The sequence below is a fragment of the Pelodiscus sinensis genome, chromosome 11 (assembly GCF_049634645.1).
Source record: "Pelodiscus sinensis isolate JC-2024 chromosome 11, ASM4963464v1, whole genome shotgun sequence".
Taxonomy (NCBI): domain Eukaryota; kingdom Metazoa; phylum Chordata; order Testudines; family Trionychidae; genus Pelodiscus; species Pelodiscus sinensis.
Genome location: NC_134721.1, coordinates 33,862,215 through 33,879,909, shown reverse-complemented (window position 1 = coordinate 33,879,909; position 17,695 = coordinate 33,862,215). Strand labels below are relative to the sequence as shown.

At 46.1% G+C, this 17,695-nt stretch overlaps 1 protein-coding gene across 6 annotated transcripts in view; it reads left to right on the top strand.

Annotated features, from left to right (window-relative positions):
* The window catches only part of MARK2 (microtubule affinity regulating kinase 2), a 117,699-nt gene that overhangs the window by 37,224 nt on the left and 62,780 nt on the right, over positions 1 to 17,695 (top strand). Inside the window, exon 1 of one of the 6 annotated variants that reach the window (XM_006125058.4) lies at positions 197 to 3,892. The exons of 3 other annotated variants lie outside the window; for them this stretch is intronic. In XM_006125058.4, coding sequence (XP_006125120.1) covers positions 3,857 to 3,892 — 36 coding nt within the window. In that variant the 5' untranslated portion in view covers positions 197 to 3,856. Of the gene's footprint in view, positions 1 to 196; positions 3,897 to 9,680; positions 9,840 to 17,695 lie in introns of those variants that run through there. 2 more of the 6 variants (XM_006125061.4, XM_006125060.4) reach the window with 2 other exon arrangements.

Below are 17,695 nucleotides of genomic sequence, written 5' to 3'. Positions count from 1 at the left end.
GGCAGGCTGCTTTTCCGGAAAAGCATCTGTGACCAATGTAGACGCGCTTTTCCGGAAAAGAGCCCCGATTGTCATTTTCGCGATCAGGGCTTTTTTCCGGAAAAGACTACTGGACTGTCTACACTGGCCCTTTTCCGGAACAGTGTTCCGGAATAAGGACTTATGCCCGAGCGGGAGCAGAATAGTTTTTCCGGAATAGTGGCTGATTTTGTACAGTAGAGCATCGTTGCTTTTCCGGAAATTCAAGGGCCAGTGTAGACAGCTCGCAGCTTATTCCGGAAAAGCGGCTGATTTTCCGGAATAAGTGGCCCAGTGTAGACACAGCCAGGATCTTCCTTATTCTCTTTACCCCTTAAAGATTATTCTCTTTGCCCCTTCCCCAGAAGCATGATATAGCTCCTCGCCATGAGTTTTTAAATCAAGGGTGGGGAACCTTTTTTGGGTCAGGGACTGTTGACCCACAGAAAAATCAGTCAGGCCCTGGCTAGTACATTTTGTGTGTTCCAGCCCCATGGGGGAAACAGCAGAGGGTGGGGGTGTTGGAGTGCCAGGGCAGGGCTCCTCAATGCTATGGGGGAGCCCCAAGTCTCAGGGTCTGGATCCATGCAAGCCTTAGGTTCCTTACCCCTGCTTTACATGAAAATGTCAGATGTGATACTTCCAGAAGGAGGGCTTTGGTGAAAAGATGTTCTGTGCAGGGCTTATCTCAGTGGGGTCCTGATCCATAAGAGGGGCCCCTCAGTGCTGCTGCCATACAGATATTAATAGTAATAGCACTTGAGATCTGAGTTTATTTCCTTGCTCTGCCGCCATCTCCATGTGTGACTTTGAGTAAGTCACATCATACTGTGCCAACATTTTCCCATCTGTCAAATGGCAAAAATAATATTTCCTTTGTTTAAACTCTTAAGTTCTTGGGGCCAGGGTGTGTCTTTTGCTACATGTCTGTGCAGTGCCTAGCGTGAGGTAGTAGCATTCTTATTTGGGGGTCTGTGTTGCATCATGATGGGGAGGAGCTTCCGTGTTGGCTAGGGTCTCCTAGCACTACTACAATATAGATAACAATTTTACATGTTTTTGTTTGGTTTGTTTTTTTGTTTTAAAAGCAGGGATGAAACCTTCTAGGCCTTCCTTCTAAAGAGTGGCACAAACACAGTGTTTCCTGCACTGGTTCCATTAAAAACCTCCTATTTTAAAAATACTGAATGTACTTTTCTTTCCTATTTCTGTCCCCAAGCTCCAGGAGGGGAGAGGAACAGTTGATTCCCTTTGTAGGGGGATGTGACATTGTCATAAAGGTATCAGATGTTCAGCCATTCTGAGCCCCCTTTAAAATTATTGTTCCCTGCTGACAGGCAGAAATAGAATAGGAGGGCTAAGCCCTCTGCAGAAGTGTCCTCAGCATGTTTTTGTAAAGGAAATGAAGAGGGGAGGAGAACACAAAGTTCAGTCTCAGATTACATGGTAGCTTTGAAGATCAGCCAATAAAACTAAGTCTGTATGGCTCTGGGCATGCACACAGTCTCCGAGAGGGTTTTCATTCAAAAAGTGCTGTGCCCTCTTTGACTCCCCAAAGGGCGGGGACTGATGTATGTTTCCGAGGGGGTTGTCCCATAGTTCCTTGTATTTGGAGCACTCTATTGATGAATCAGGATTCTTGGTTTCTGCTTCCCATCTGGGCTCATGTATCTTTCACTCTATCTTGGGTACTTACATGACCTCTGTTACCATCACAATCTTTGTATTTATCTTGACGAGCTTTGTGTGAGGCATGGCAGTGCTATTATCCCCATTACACAAATGAGGAACTGGAACACAGAGATTAAATGACTTGCTTGCTCACAGTCCCACAGGATGTCTGTGGTGGAACGCCAAATTGAAGCTGGGTCTCAACAGTCCCTAGCAATTGCATCACCCTTCTATCAACTATAGGAGCAAGCCACTTAACCTGTCCATGCATCAGTTTAGCCCTCTGTTATAAATGGAGCTAATTTATACTTCTTGGGATTATGGGTGAGGTTTGCTGAATGACTAAAGGTGATTTGATATCTTCTGGTGAAAGTCACTTTAGAAGCATGAAGTGTTATGAGATAGGACATAGCAGTCAAAGGGTTTGGCAAGTTTGAGTATTAACGGGCTGTATGATGAGTAGGGTGTGTATAAAGGAGGTGCCATAGAATGGTAAATAGTGTTCTTCCCAGCAGCCACCATTGGGGTCCAACACTAGGGATGGAAAAGACTTATCTTGTCCCGGTATGTATAAGGAAGCTGTATTGTCCCAGCGTGGGCATTGAATGGGGGCAATAGTTTTGCTACTTTCCAACAAACCATGCAAACTGTGGAGCACTATGATTCAGTATTGATTTTGAGCCTCATTGTAGAGAAAAGTAACATTCTGTATAGAACGCAAGCATCATGGCTTTCAGGCAGGGTCGATTTGGAGCAACTCACAAATGTTTGGCTTTTAACAGCAGCTTGTGGAATTAAACCAGGAGGTCAAACAAGCAGGATTTTAGTTTGCGACCATCTGTTTCGGCAGATCTCTGGCTGGGGAACACATTGTCTAGAACCAGACAAGATAATCTATGTTCAGATTACTGCCTCTGTCTCAGTGAAAGGGTGTGGCTGGGGAGTGAAAGCAAACTCTGCACATGCATCCTTTTTGGGTATTACCTGCCCCAGATAAGCATGTGCAAGGGCAAGTAGTTGGAAGCCAGTTGGTCATTGTAGATGGGTTGGAGAGGCAGAATAATGAAACCATTGCCACCTCTCTTGAAATTCCTTGTCTGGAGGCAAAGGCTAGAACTTCTGATGGCTCGTTTTGAAGTATTAAAAAGACTGTTCTAGTTTGGGGATTGATACTGTGTAAACCTCTTTTTGTGATATCTTCCATATAAATTGCTTTCCTTGATCTTTTAAAGGTTAGAACTAAAGGCAGAAGTGAGGAAAGCAATTTAGGTATAGGCAGAATTCTCATCTGAGAGAGAATGGAACGGGAAGAAATTATGTTGATGATGGCAATACTGAAGATAGGACCCAAGATCTTGTGAACTAAAGGGATGATGTGGGAGGCTTGTGCTAACCTAGGGGACGTGGAGGGGCATCGAAAGAAACTGAGAGTTAGAAATTAATTTTTTGGAGGCTGAATGTACAACTCTGGAACCGTTGCCCAAACTTGCCAAAAAGCCATTCCAGCTGTGACCTCGTTTGTTTTTTCAATAGTCAGAATCTGTTGGCTGACACTTTGCCAAAGTTACTAGCGATTTTTCTGTGTTCAATTTAAAATGCTTTAGAGCGTTCTGATTTTAAAGAAGTACTGAATGTCCACCCTTGTTTTTGCTCCTCACTTCTTGAAAGCTAGGTCATTAGTTGCTCCTGGGTACCATGGAATACTTTCTCGCACCACTTAAATTGCAGTGCTTCCTCAATCCATCTTTGACTCCTACTCTTGTGATCCAAGCCCATCCTTTCCTCCTGTACTGCCCTGGCAGTGATCACAGCACGTCATTGATAATTTTTGCTGAGGTAGTGGCATTTTAAGTTCCTGGAAAGATGCCAGCCTTCTTCTGATAGGGAGAGAGCACCATCATGGGATGTGTTTTTTCCCTTGTGTGTTTAATTTTCACAGCTTCTAGATTTCTCACGGTTCAGCTGCTTTGCTCTGCACTGCCCAGCTGCAGGAAGTTCCTTTTTTTTTTCTCTCAAAAGAGCACTCTTACCTCCCCTACACGTCATGGGGGGGAGGAAAGGGCGGTGCTTCAGCACAGGGAAGTAACTTTCAGTTCTCTTATGAAGCTGGGACAAACCGGAGTTACCAGCCATGAGAATTGGGAGCTAGCCTGTCTAACAGCTCCTGATGACCGCCTTGATATGGAAGAAGATTAATGGGCTAGTGAGTACGTGAGACTAGTAGTTGATTGTCATCTCCGGGTTGTGCTTTTTTGGATCTAGCTGGGTGTTTGCAGATTGCAGCTGTCACACCTATTCTAGATCTTCCTGGGACGTGATAGGAGCAGGAAGGTGTTTTGCCTTTTTGTGTCTGAAATACGATAGGATTTCTCAGTGACAAGACTGTAACTAACACCCTCGCTTTCATGTAGGCTGGGTGTGTCAGAATTATTCTTAGAACCCCTGATGGGACACTGAATTTCTTTAAATCAATTAATTCTTTCCTGTCATAAGCATTTTTCAGTTGTCTTTTGTTCATTCCAACTCCATCTCTCTCTCACCCTCTTTGCTCTGGGATCTAATTGACCAGAATGACATTAAAGCCTCTAATTAGCCTAGTGCAAACAGCATACTCTCAATCTCTCCCTTTGTTGTTCTCAGGAACCAAGAAATCTGCAAATTATAATATAATAAAAGGAAGCTGCTAAGGGAAAAGCTTCAGTGGAAGTGGATTTGGAATTAGGGTCCCAAAGGGGAGTATTTGAACAAGAAGCATGTGCACGTTCATCAGTAAAGGCTCTTTTTGTATCTCAGACTATTTTTATTGATGATGCGTTTGGCCTATAGTCTGACGAACAGAACTGAGTGTGGCTCCGTGTTATTTTGGTAATGTTGAATAATCCACAAACTCAGTCTTTTCTCACTTGCAATAGCGGAAAACCTGGGATAATGCTCTGTATTTTATGTTTGAAACTCCCTAGGATCAAAAGTTAGGATCCTAGCAAGGCTGCCTTGGCCTGCCATGTACGCTCATTCTGTAGGATGACATCAACTCTTGTCCCACTGAGTGGGTATTGAACCTCTGGGTAGTGTTCATATTTGTAGCCATTTGAGCAAGTGTCATTGGCTTGTTGTTTGTGTGGTTGGTTACCAGGCTGCAGCTCTAATAACAATCCTTGGCACCTGCCCTTTTACCTTCATCTTAGGCTTTCAGAACTCTCCGGTCTCTAAACCTAAATCTGATCTCCAGCACTATTTTATGGGGGTGACAATTAGCAGCTTCATTTGCTAAGATAAAAATCATTTTTGCAATGGAAAATAGGATTTTGAAAGCCTACATGAATTGATCCTCAAACACCCCTGTGATGTAGGGGATATCCCCAATGTCTAAGGGAGAAAAGTGAGGTCTGGGAAGTGACTCTACTCTTGCTCTAGCAGTCAGTCTGTGTCAAAGTGAGGATTAGGATTTGAATTATTGGCCCCAAACTCAATCTGTTAGGCCATGTTGCATCTGGAGCAGAATCAGTGAACATGTTTCAGAGTTGTGTGCACTTCTCTCCTGTGTACTGGGATCAGCACAACTACAATAGCACTTTTTATTTTTATTTCGGTAGTGAGTAGGGACCCCATTATGCTGTGCACATTAGTAACAGTAGTGCTATGATATTCCCTAGAAGCATCAACTCAGGGCAGAGACCCCAGTTACTGTGTGTATTATTAACATTACCACAGGACTGCCCTGAGCTCCTCAATTGAGAGCAGATACCTATTAAAGTACAGGTTGGACCTCCCTGGTCTGGCACCCTCAGGACTTGATTGGTCCTGGATGAAGGATTTTGCTGGACCGGGGAGGTTTGCCCTACCTCCTGCTATCCCCGCTGCCCTACTGAGCAGCCCAGCACTGGTACAGAGATTGGTAGCAGTTCCTGGCATTTGGTATGCATCCTGGCCTGGGTTTACAGAGGTGCTGAGCACCAGCAGTTCCCTCTGCCTTGCATGGGAGTTATGGGGTGCTTGGGCTTTGTCACTTTTGCCAGCACAAATATCTGCTTTGTTTCCTTGGACGCTTGGCCGGTGCTGCTTTTTTCAGTCAAGCTATCGCTGAAGAATGTTTTGCTTCCCAGTAACCTTGCTTTGTTAGCACAAGGAGCTGTGAAAACTTAGCAATAACTCCAAGGTCACTTGGTCTTAAGCAGCATCTGGCATACTAGTAAGTGGCCAGTGATATGTATCTGCTTTATGCTTTTCAAAGATCTCTTGGTAGGGGGCCCTCTTGGTATTTCCTTGCTAAAGCTCCCACAGGCTTGTATGGACGTTTCTTCCATTCCCTCCTCCCCCTCAGGTTTTAATCCTTTTGCCTGTAAACAAGTTGAATACAATGTGCCTGCCTGGGTTCATGTGAGCTTTGTTATCTTTCAGCCATGCTGTTGGTGTTGGAGTTTGAGATACAGCAATCAGCTGGCGAGTTAAGTTATCTTAGTAGGAGTGTTGCAGAGTGTAGCTGAAGTGATGAGGCTGGAAGATGCAATGATGACTTTTTTTTGGGGGGGGGGGAGAAGAAGTGGGTGAGGGGGCATGTGAAAAATACACCATCAGAAAGTGTTGAGCAGATCTGGATTTCAGTATGGTTGCAGCAGTCTTTGATCACCTCTGTGTTCCTCATTCTCCTCTTCTTGGACACCACTTTCTTCTAGCCCTGCTCATGCTGCAGCACTGGTTTTCCATGAGCAAATGTGTGCCTCAGCTAACAGGTGATTGATTCATGAGAAAACACAGGATGTGTCTCAACCACTTGATTATTAGGACAGAAGGAAAGGCTAGTGCGGCTGTTCTGGTTGCATTCTAGGAGTGCTACAATGTGCTAAAAGATAGAATGTGTTTTCTTTGAGTCATTGACAGTAGGGAACTTGAACCCAAATTTCAGGTTGTTTTTTAAAAAGTCCAAATTCCCTCCCACCACTCTTCTCACTTTATAGTTATCTCCGTGCTGCAATTCCACCAACAGTCTGTCTTGTGGCCCTTGGCTTGACTTTACATGAAGGACAAATGTAATGCTTTAGAAACTGTTCTAGGTGTCCAGCCTGCAGCGCACCAAAGACACTCTGCAGTTTCCCCAAGGAAGGGGATTCTGCAAAAGAGCTATGACCTAGGGAGAGTGCATTGCTCTGCATTCTTACTTCAATTATCATTTCATTGGGTTTTTAAAATGGATTTTTTTGTTCTTGCATCAAACTGACTCTACAATTTAATGGTTGAAGCAGGAAATGCTGGGAGTCAGGATCAATGTTCCCTCTCATCTTTTCCATCCATGTGCAGAATAAATGTTATGTGCACAAAGGAATGTGCAAGTGTGCACCACCAGGAGAAACACAAACCTGGCTGTGGGTGCTTTGTTAATTAGCTGGGTGGCATTGGAATCTCTCCTGAGTGGTTGCACAAGCGCTTGGCATACAGGGAACGCTGATCAAGATGCTTGGGCTCTATCCTCAGCTCTTTGAAGGTCAGGAGCAAGTTCTAGAGCTTAGAAGAAGATGGGATTGGAAGTCAGGATGCCTGGGTTCTAGCCTCAGCTCTGGGACTCCTGTACCGAATCTACAGCAGAGTTCAACCCTAGCTCTGCCATTGCCTTGCCGGATCAGGTGGAATGAGTTACTTCACGTTTCTGCCTTAGCTTACCCACTGGCAATATGGTGACTAGGGTCTGGGCTTTTCAGAGTGCTGAGAAGTTAATTCTGAGTTCTTTGGTTAATGAGTCTTACTGGGCAGTAGGCGTGTCTGCAGCAAAGCAGTTTCAGATGGGGATGAGAGAAGGGTTATACTGAATTCACACATCATAAAGCGCCAAAACGTGGTTCGTCCAGGAGGTGCTATAAGCAACGCTGGGAAGTTATCTTTCCAGGGCCACTACCTTGGATACATTATAAGTTGCCATCAAGAAGAGAAAATGCCATTGGCACAAACTGGGCTTGCACATCAAGACTAGAATATACTTATCCATTCCCCCATGGGCTAGAGAGAGGCAATCTTGAACCAAGGGTATGTGGGATTTTTCTTGCTGCCTGCCCAGCCCACTGGGGACCCAATGTTCCGGCAGACATGTCTGAGAAGAGACGCTGACATTTCTCTTGCCGTCATGCCTTTGCCTGCTCTATTTGTGAATATCCAAGAGTGAGAGCTGCAGGCTTGGCAGGCTGCCTGTTCCCATATTGCTGGTACACAATCTGCAGCCAACGCAGTGGTACATACACAGTAGTCCTTCATTTCCGGGCCTCCTCACCAGTTAGTACTTGACTATAACTGGTGTTTCCTCAGGTTAACAAATGAACTGGGCTAGCCCCAAAGTAGCACTATACAGTTTTAATTATCATCTTAGTTCTAATCAATGAGCGTGAGTCAGTGCCTAAGTAGTCTAATACTTCTGGCTGTACATTGTTGGTTGCCAAATAGCCCTCTTACTGATGAGGAGCAGAGACCTGTGTCCATGAAGCACCATATACACTGAACAGCACTATGTAAGTAATACTCAACACAACTGTAGTGCCACTGAACAGGCAATTTAGACTGCTGTCTATGCTCCAACATGGCAACTTCATTGACCTACCTCACGGTTTTATAAGCACAGGAAGAAGTCCCGAGATATTGCAGTGAATCGGCAGCAGAACTGAGGGTGGAACCTAGGTGTCCAGATTTCCATTACCATATCTGGCGCAAGCTGGTACTCCTCAGACCTGGCTCGCGCCAGGTCCACGAGCTACCTTCACTGTGGCTCTGCAGTTTAAATGTAGTAGGAACTGCCTGCCCATCCGGCTTTTGCTGCATTTAAACTGCATCACCGCAGAGGGGGAAGCTCTGGGATCGGCACAAGCCGGGACAGAGCATCTTCCCTTATAGACTAATCGTTTAGTCGATACAAATTCTATCGAATATACGATTAGTCAGTTACCCGTCTCTTAACATCCTTACTATAAACCGAGGGCCATCAAACATACTTCCACTTGTAAAGTGCGTGGAATTCTCTGGCTGAAATAAGAGTTAAATTTTACACACTGGAGGCATAGTTAGATCCAAGGATGGTGTTTTATATAGACCCTGATAGGGCCTTGATAAAATATCTCTAGGCTAGTAGATTTGTGGGTTTTAGTAATCATGTGGCCGCAACTGTTTTTATCAGTGCACTCCCAGCCCCACTCCATAGAGCCCCTGCCACTCCATGCTGCTTCCTCTGAGACAGGCAGCAGTGCAGGGCGGCAGCAGCCCCTGTCTGCAGGGGGCCTGAGTTCCCCAGGGACAGAGGCTGCTCCAGCATCTTATGGAGCAGTCTTTGTCCACAGCAACCTCTGTCCGCGAGGGTCCCGAGCTCCATGCAGACAGAAGCTATTTCGTGTCAGCCTCCCCTGCACCCGACAACATCCTGCTGCAGCATGGGGGAGGAGAGAAGGCAGCTCCAGGGAGCCAGTGCTTGTGGGAGGCAGTGGCGGGGAGAGGGAGGAGGAGAGGTGGCTCCATGGAACCTGCACACACAGAGAGAGCCCAGACGTATGGGCTCCATTGCTGCTGCCTCTGATAGAGAGGCACCAGTGCAGGGGGTAGAGTAGGTGGCTCTGAGGGATCCGGTGCTCATGGGAAACCTGCTTTTAAGCTGCTCCCCCCAAGCACTGGATCCTGCTTGCCCCTGAGCTGCTGCCTCTGTGGGAGGCAGAAGGAGGGGGGGAGGGGCCTCTGAAGGAATTGGCATGTGGGGGGAGCTGGCTTAAAAGCTGGCTCCCCATGGGCACTGGCTCATGCCTCCCCTTCTCTCCCCCCCACCCCAGTTTGTTGCCTCTGATATAGAGGCAGCAAGTGGGGGTGTTGAACATAGTTGTTTTGGTTTACCAATAAGCCTAGGCATATCTCTTAATCATTTAAACGTCTATAAGCTAACATCCCTAATAAAATATCTATGGCTCTAGTCCTTGTATCTTAAGTCTTGTCTTGTCAATTCATTACAGATAATATTGCTATCGTGCAGTCATTTTCAAAGCCTGTTTCCCTTTGAACAGAGCAGGAGGGAAGGTTAAATCAGTGCAAAGGCTGGGAAGAGGTTGTTGCATAAATGAGGATTTTTTGCTTTGTCCACACCATGGAAGACAAACACAGCCAGAGCTCCAACAAGAGAGAGCTGAGCATTCAGGGTGAGTCAACAAAGATTCCAGACTCTTACTTCCACTTAATCGGTCCCTCCTGCAGGTAAGCTTTCCTCTGAGGAGCATTCTGTACCTTGCAGCTGGCTTTTGGGCAGGTGCCTATCTCATGTTGCTAATTCTACAGCAGGAGCCATGGCCCATGTAGTGACTCTGTGCTAGAGCATCTAAACATGAATCCCTGGATTTTAAGCTAGAATGGACCATGAGACCCATGGTAACAAAGATGTGATATCATCCAGTCCTGCAGAGAGGTTGGGGGGCTCCTCCAGTTGCTCAGTGGATAAGATACCCCCCTCCGGAACCACAGGTCTAAGGGTTTGAGCCCCACCCTTAACCAGCCTGGACTCTGCAGGAGTGACTGGATGATATAACATGGAGAATTAAGAGGCTTTGTGTAAGATGGAGCCCACCAGACAAGTGTCACAGCACTCACATACTCACAGTGTACATGGGAGGGCAGTTTGTCAAAGAGGCAAGGGCAGTGGACTGGGAACTATTTCCAGTTCTGCCATTGGCTTGTCCTGTGACCACAGACACCCTGTCCCTCTGGACAAGTCATTTTGCTTCTCTGTGCCTCTGTTTCCCTTCCCCACCCTAGAACTACAGTGTCTGTTTGGCTTATAAGCACTTCCAGGCAGGGATTGTCTCTGTGTCTGTGTAGTACCTGGGCAGTACTAATACAGGGTTTGAAAGTAATTCTGGATGCCTATACTAAAACCTGCTCCTTGTGGGATGATACAAATAGGAGTTTTTTGGAGAGGTTTGAAATGAGATGCTGAGAGGATTTAAACCAGGGTGTCCTAGGTCTAAAATGTGGTGTGGTTTTAAAATTCTGAACTTGCTCACAACTAACTGTTAGCTGCAGTCGTTTTCTCTAATGACTAGAGGTGTCCAGTGTGCTTCAGTACTGCCCCCCCCCCCAATAATTGCACCTGTTGAATAGCTTACCCCCAGTGCTGAAGCTTTTCACATCAGAAACTGACAAACCAGGCACACTACCAGCTACAATTGAACTCGCTGTGGCCTGAGCCACATCAGTGACTAAATCCTTGTTTAGCCAGTTCTGTGTTGACATGCTTACTGACTCTGCTGTGTATGTTCCCCCAACAGGTGGAGTAGGGCTGTTTGAAATCACAGATCACAAAACATTCCCACTAGGTTTCTAAGTGTATTCTGTTTTCCTTATGCATGTCAGCAATCGTCCTGCTAATATGGCAGCTTGTTCTCTGCTCTTTACCACAGTGGTAGAATTCAAAACCTCTTGATGCATGATATTTCTCATTGAAGGAATGTGGATTAGTAGTTAAATAGGGAGCACTAGGAGTCAAGACTCCTGGGTTCTAATCCTGCCTTAGGAAGGAAGTGGACTCTGCTGGTTCGATTACTAGAATTTAAGGCCAGAAGAGTTTGTTACATCCTCTAGTCTAATCTCATGTGTTCCACAGGCCAGAGAATTTCACCCAGTTACTCTTGTGTTGAGCCCAGTAACTTCTGTCCCTGACTATACTTATTCCAGAGAGGCATCTAGTCTGGGTTTAAAGACATCAAGAGATGGAGAATGCAGCCCTTCCCTTGGAAGTTAGTTCCAATGAATGACTCTTATGGCTAAAAACTTCTGCCTTGTTTCTAATTTGAATTTTTCTGGCTTTAACTTCCAGGCAATTAGAGCAAGAGGGTTGGGCTGGGAGTGAGGACTCCTAAGCTACGTCTACACTGGCATGATTTTGTGCAAGAACTCTTTTGCGGAAGAGTTCTTGTGCAAAAACTCTTCCAGAAGAGAGCGTCTACACTGGCATGTGCGTTTGCGCAAGAGATGTGCTTTTGCGCAAGAACATCCATGCCAGGGTAGATGCTCTTTTGCGCAAGAAAGCTCTGATGGCCATTTTAACCATAGGGCTTTCTTGCGCAAGAAATTCATGTTGCCCGTCTACACTGGCCTCTTGTGCAAGAACCGTTGTGCAAGAAGGCTTATTCCTGAGTGGGAGCATCAGAGTTCTTGCGCAAGAAGCACTGATTTCATACATTAGAATGTCAGTGTTCTTGCGCAAGAACTTGCGGCCAGTGTAGATAGGCAGCAAGTTTTGGCGCAAAAGCGGCTGCTTTTGCTCAAGAGCGCGCCAATGTAGACACGTCCCTAGCTTCTATTTCTAGTTCTGAGAGAGGAGTGTGGACTAGTGGATTAGACCTAGGGATGAGGAAAGGAGAACTGAGAATTGGATCTCCTGGTTTTTATTCTCAGCTATGCAGTTGCCTCACTGTGAGATTTGAAGCAAGTCTGTCCCGTTCTCTCTGTGACCCAGTTGAAACATTTGTAAAATGGGCATAACATTCCTCTGGGATGTTGAGGCTGAATTAATCTAAATCTAAACTATTATAAAAACAGAGGTGTCCATCATGCCATATGTCACAGAGAACATTTGAGAATACACTGGAAGACTTGAGAAGTTTCTAGAAAATGCCAGAATGAGTGAGAAATGATGAGTTAAGGGGAATCCCACTTTGTGGCAGGTGGCCTGGTAGGCTGTGTTGGGCATAACGTGGCTGGAGCCCCTCCCTTCGAGTTGCCATTGGCAGGGCCCTGATGTCGCCCCAGCAAGTGGCTGGCAGATGTGGCGGGGAGTAGGGATGTTATATTTCAATTAATCAGCTAATTGAGTAGTTGATGGAATTTCCCCCTGCCTCTCTGCCTTCAAAATGTACAAGAGTTGCAGCAGCTCCTGTACATTTCAAAGGGAGAGAGGCAGAGGGAGCAGCGCAGTCCCAGCTGGCATGGGTTCCCCTCTGTGCCTCTTCTTTTAAATGTATAAGAGCTGCAGGTGGCTCTTGTACATTCCAAAGGGAGAGGAGCAGCAGTGGGGCAGTTGCAAGCAGGACTGTTTCAGTCCCTGCGTGCCATTTTCCCACTGCCCTCTGACTGCCCTGCCCTCTGCAGAGAGAGTGCTGGGGGGTGGGGGCAGTACCCCCAGTACCGGCTCCTGCTTTTCCGTCCCCCACCTCCTCCACCTTGCTGCCTCTCTCTGATAGACAGCAAGGGGAGGCAGTGGAAGTGACTAGTCAAGTTCCTACTCCACTACCTACTTACATCCCTAGTGGGGAGCTGGAGGTGGCAGTGGTACCACGCACACCTGTGCCCGCTGGGATGGGCGGCTTGTAGACAGGGACCACGCACCACTCCTGCGCCCCAGGGACGGCATGTCTGTCAGGCGTGGGCAGGGGAGCAACGCCTTGCGGTCCATCGAGCAGCTGCTGCCAGCGCTTGATGACTTCTCTGAGTGGCACATTGGGCCAGGGGACGTATTGAAGTGGGAGGTGCTATGAGTGGTGGGTCTGTCACTAAGTCTCTTCCCGCTGTGCTCCACCCATTCCTCCTTCAGCCCCCTGAGCTGGTGCCCTGCCCTCCCCCATGCCGCCTGTTCGCCCGCCCCTCCTCACCTCCACATCTTCCTGCCTATGCTGCCCCATTGCACCTCAGCCGTGCTAGTGTAAATAAAGAGCTCCTTGTAGTAACGATACACTTTGGAAGGTGCTGTTGTGCTGCACTGTGAGTCGTGATTGTCTGCAAATCTGTTTTGCTAGGAAAGTGTCAGTAGTTTAAACTCTTCATCTGGAAAGTCTGTCCAAGGAACTGGCTGAGAGCCATTCTTCAGAGATGCACAAGTGCCACAATAGCCTTTTATTTTGATATATCTTTGTATGGTGTGTGATCTCAAACTATAAGAGATGTTAAGGAACAGTAAAACCACAAGACTGGACCATGCAGAACTTAACTCCAGTTCTAAACTGGGTCATTTGGTCGGGGCACAACAACCTGACACCAAATGAAAGTAAATGGTTGGTTGTACAGTTAACAGCCCCAAGGGAGATATTTTGGACATTCCCAGAAAAATCCCTTTGAAGCTGTTGTTGCAGAGAATACACAAATAGGACAGCAGGAGATGTCCAGAGGCTGCAAATGCAATCGAAAGCAGCAATAGCATTAGTGTATCAGGCACCAAATAGATCTCCAAGCTGAAGCTTGCTCACACATCCCTGGGGAGAGCTCTGCATTTGGACACAAACTTGAACATTTGAACTTAAAGAACTGGGAGTCTGTGTTCTCTGTTCTGAAGAGAGGAGTCCTTTTGTCAGACTATGGACCACTTTGCAAACATTGACAAATGAGGTCCCCTAGCTTGCCTTGAGGGGTGGTGATATTGCCATTGTGTAGCGGGACAAAGGGCTGTGCGTTAGTAGTGAAGTCAGTAATGGAATTGAGGAGCTCATGCCTCTTTCTTCACTCTAACCACCAGGCAGTGCTCCCTCTTGTTACCACAATGAGTAAGATTTCTTGCAGAGTTGTAGCACTGGCGTCTAAGGCCATATGCAGAGCCCTGCACAGATACAAAATTTGTATCCACATCTGTATCTGCAAAAATGAGCTGCTGATATCCATAACCACATCCGGGATGCCTGTGGATATCAGTGGATTTGCAGGGCTCTTACATATATCAGGAGAAGGCCTTTACCCTTACAGTCTTTTCTAGTATAGCTTATTCTGCCTTTTTGGGTGAAACAAGCTAGACCAGATCCCTCCCTCAAAAGGCTCATGCCTGCAAAATGGTAACTCATTTCTGTGGCCCACACGTTGGTCTGGTTGCCCCTGATTTGGTTTTAAAAGGTGTAGTGCTCCATATCTGTGGGACTATTCCTCTCAACATTAGAGACTGTTGTTCCTGAGTTCATTGGCCTAAGATTTGCATATCTGGGTAGTTGGGGCAGACCGGGTGGGTGAAGTAATACCTTTTGTTGAGCAGTTTCTGCTGGTGAGAGAGACAAGCTTTTGAGCTACACAACCCTGAAGAGAACTCTATGTAATTTGAAAGTCTCTCCCTCTCTCCCTCTCCCTCTCACTCTCACTAGAATCAGCAGAAGTTGGTCCAGTAAAACATATTCCCTCACTCACCTTGTCTTTCTTATATACTGTGACCAATATGGCTGCAACATCACAGCAAACAACATGGGGCAGGGCATTCTCAATTTAGGAGCCTTCTGTGTATTCTCTTTCTCCCACCCCCATGTTTTTCAAGGTGTGAACCTACAGATCTGAGCATTGGGAAGTTTTTAATTAACGTTATAGCAGTATACATTTTAAAGTGTTTTTTTTAAATGGAATGCTCAAGTACAGAGGATTTATTTTATAGACCCAAGTATTTTACCATTTCCAGGGCACTGGAATCGGGCCTGAACCTTGTTAATCCCTTGCTGATGGAATGAGAAGAAGAAATAAAAGATATAAAAAAATCTGACGCAAAGGCTTTAGAAGAGTGCATCTGTTTTGAGGCAACGCCAGCTGTCAGCAAACAAAACTGACTAGAATCAAGCTCTCTAGTGTGCCAGCTATCCCCCCCCCCACCTCCTCATCCCCTGTTGGTCTCTCTAACCTGGTGTCTCTTTCTCTCCCTCTTGGTCCCACTGCATAGAGACTAGGAATAAGGGAAAAGATACTAGGATTATAAACAGTCTGTGGGGACTGCAGGGAATTGTGGCTTAACTTTAACATAGACCAAGCCTGGAGTAGTAGGGAGAGAAAAGAAAAGAGAGGTGGAAGGTAGCTTTCCTGGTAGAATCTTGAATCTTTCCCCTAGAAAGAGAGCAAGAGTCACATGTGCTGCAGCAGAACTTGGTCCAAATGTTGTGAGGAATGCTTTATAAAATAATGTATCTAGCTATTTCTGAGATGCATGAAGTACCTAGTTTGGAGAAGGGAGAGGTGTATCATCATATTTTCTCTTTGTCTTCCTCCTCTTTCTGGCCTCTATTCTTGATGGAGGGTACCCTACCCTGCTGGTCTGTGGCCTGTTCTGGTATTTAAATTCAGTGCCTTCCTTTCCTCCTCCTGTGAGGTTCTCTTGGAAACTTGGCTTAAGGGCCTCCTTAGGTTTGTTTTTTTTAGTCTGATTTTAAGGTTGGTTTGGAAATGGTATTACTGTTCTGCTGCTTACCTGTCTGTGCATCTTGAGAGGCCGGCTGAAAGTCCCCTTTAGTGCAGGAAGTGCCTGGTCCATGTAGATTCTGTAGCCAGCTGTGGGGATAATGGATTATTCTTGGACATGCCTGTCACAATAAATCAAATCTGCTACAGCACATAGTAACAATAGGCAGTTTTGTTGCTTGACATGCTCATAACAAGAGGTTTCCCAAGACTGTCTCTGTGGCTCAGTGCTGCAGGCATTTTACTGCAGCTTCCCATTCAAGGTAGTAGAAGCAAAGATCACCCAGTGTGTTTTAAATATTCCCCCAACTCTCAGAAGCTAGGGTTATTTTCTGAGTTTCCATGTGTCCTGAAGAATGAGCATGTGTAATGATTAGAGGAAGACCCTGGAATTAGGATACTTGAGGGTTCTGTCCTGTGTAAATTCCCCTCTTTCCCATTATTTCTGTTGGTAAAATGGGCAGGACAGTTCTGTTCCTCAGAGGGATGTTGTAAAGCACCATGTGATCCTTTATGGAGAAGACCAAATCATTATTCATGTTGTCATTGCAGAGTTTTCTGTGACTGCTTTTCAAATGAAGTGGAGTCACCTACAAAAATGTCTCAACTTGGGAGCGAGTAATGAACAGGGTCTCCACTGTAACAGCTACAGACTAAAGTGGTTGCTGCTAACCCAGCCTAGTAATGCTAAATATCTCTAGCACCTTTTATCTGAGGCTCTCCCATATTGTGCAGTGAGGTGACCCTCTCCCTCCATTTTGCATATTAAGCAACAGAGGAACAAAGGGTGGGGGAGTGCCTGGCTCAAGGCTACTCAGAGACTCCTTAGGCCCAGAAGTCCTGTTTGTAGTCCCTGTGCTCTAACCACTAGCCACTCTCCCTGGTGTTAAGAGCTGAGCATTTTTAGAGCCAGACACTGTTGCTGAAGATGGTTCTTCCACAGTGCTATTGTCAGCAGGATAAACTGCTAACCAGCCTGTTGGCTAGCTGGGTGGAATGTGCTTGTCTGGAAGAAGCTATTTATCATTTCATTGACTTGAGGCATCTGATGATAAGCCCTTATGGTAAAAATGGAATAAAAAATGGAAACAGCCATGCCCCTTTCAGTAGTAGTATAAACAATGGCAAGAGTGCTTGCTGCTATCCAAAAGTAGTCCTTGCATCAGTTTGAAATGTTTCTGCAACACTGTGCTAAACTGGCAGCATGAACTCTCTGGTAACTTTTGCTGGGCTTCACTGACCGCCCCCTGCCACCTGGAGGAGGGTATCTGGTCATTGCACTGTGATGTCAGGCTGTGTTCTGCAGAGGTATGGTTCCAGCTGTTTGAGCTTTAAAAGGAGAGAAGTGGCATCAGGAGGTTTTCAAAGGCAAGTCTTGTGCTGCTTAGCTCTCATCCAGCATTCCACCTCTTCCACAACTTGTGTAAACATGATCTAATCCTTCACATGCCTTCCCTTATCCCCATTGATCGGATGGTAATGTGAAGCCATGCAGCCTGCATGATTCATTGGGGAAACAGTTGGTGTGTGAATTGGGAGGGGAATATAGGAATTCCTGTTCGCTAGGCTTCTGTTTAGACCAGCGGTGGGCAACCTGTGGCCCTGCATGTGGCCCATCGAAATTCTGTGTGTGGCCTACGAGACGTTCTGTTTGTTGTAATCCATGATTCCATGGACTTAAAGCAAGGGCATGTGAAGTGAGGTGACATGCATGCTGATTGCTTACAACATTGACTGTAAGAGTAATTCTGTATCCAATCAAAGTGCTGCCATGGTTTGATTGGCACATCCCACAAATTCTAGGTATGCAAGCACAGTTATATTATTCTCTAACCTGGGAGACTGTCTTGGTTACAACAGTCTTGCAGCCCAC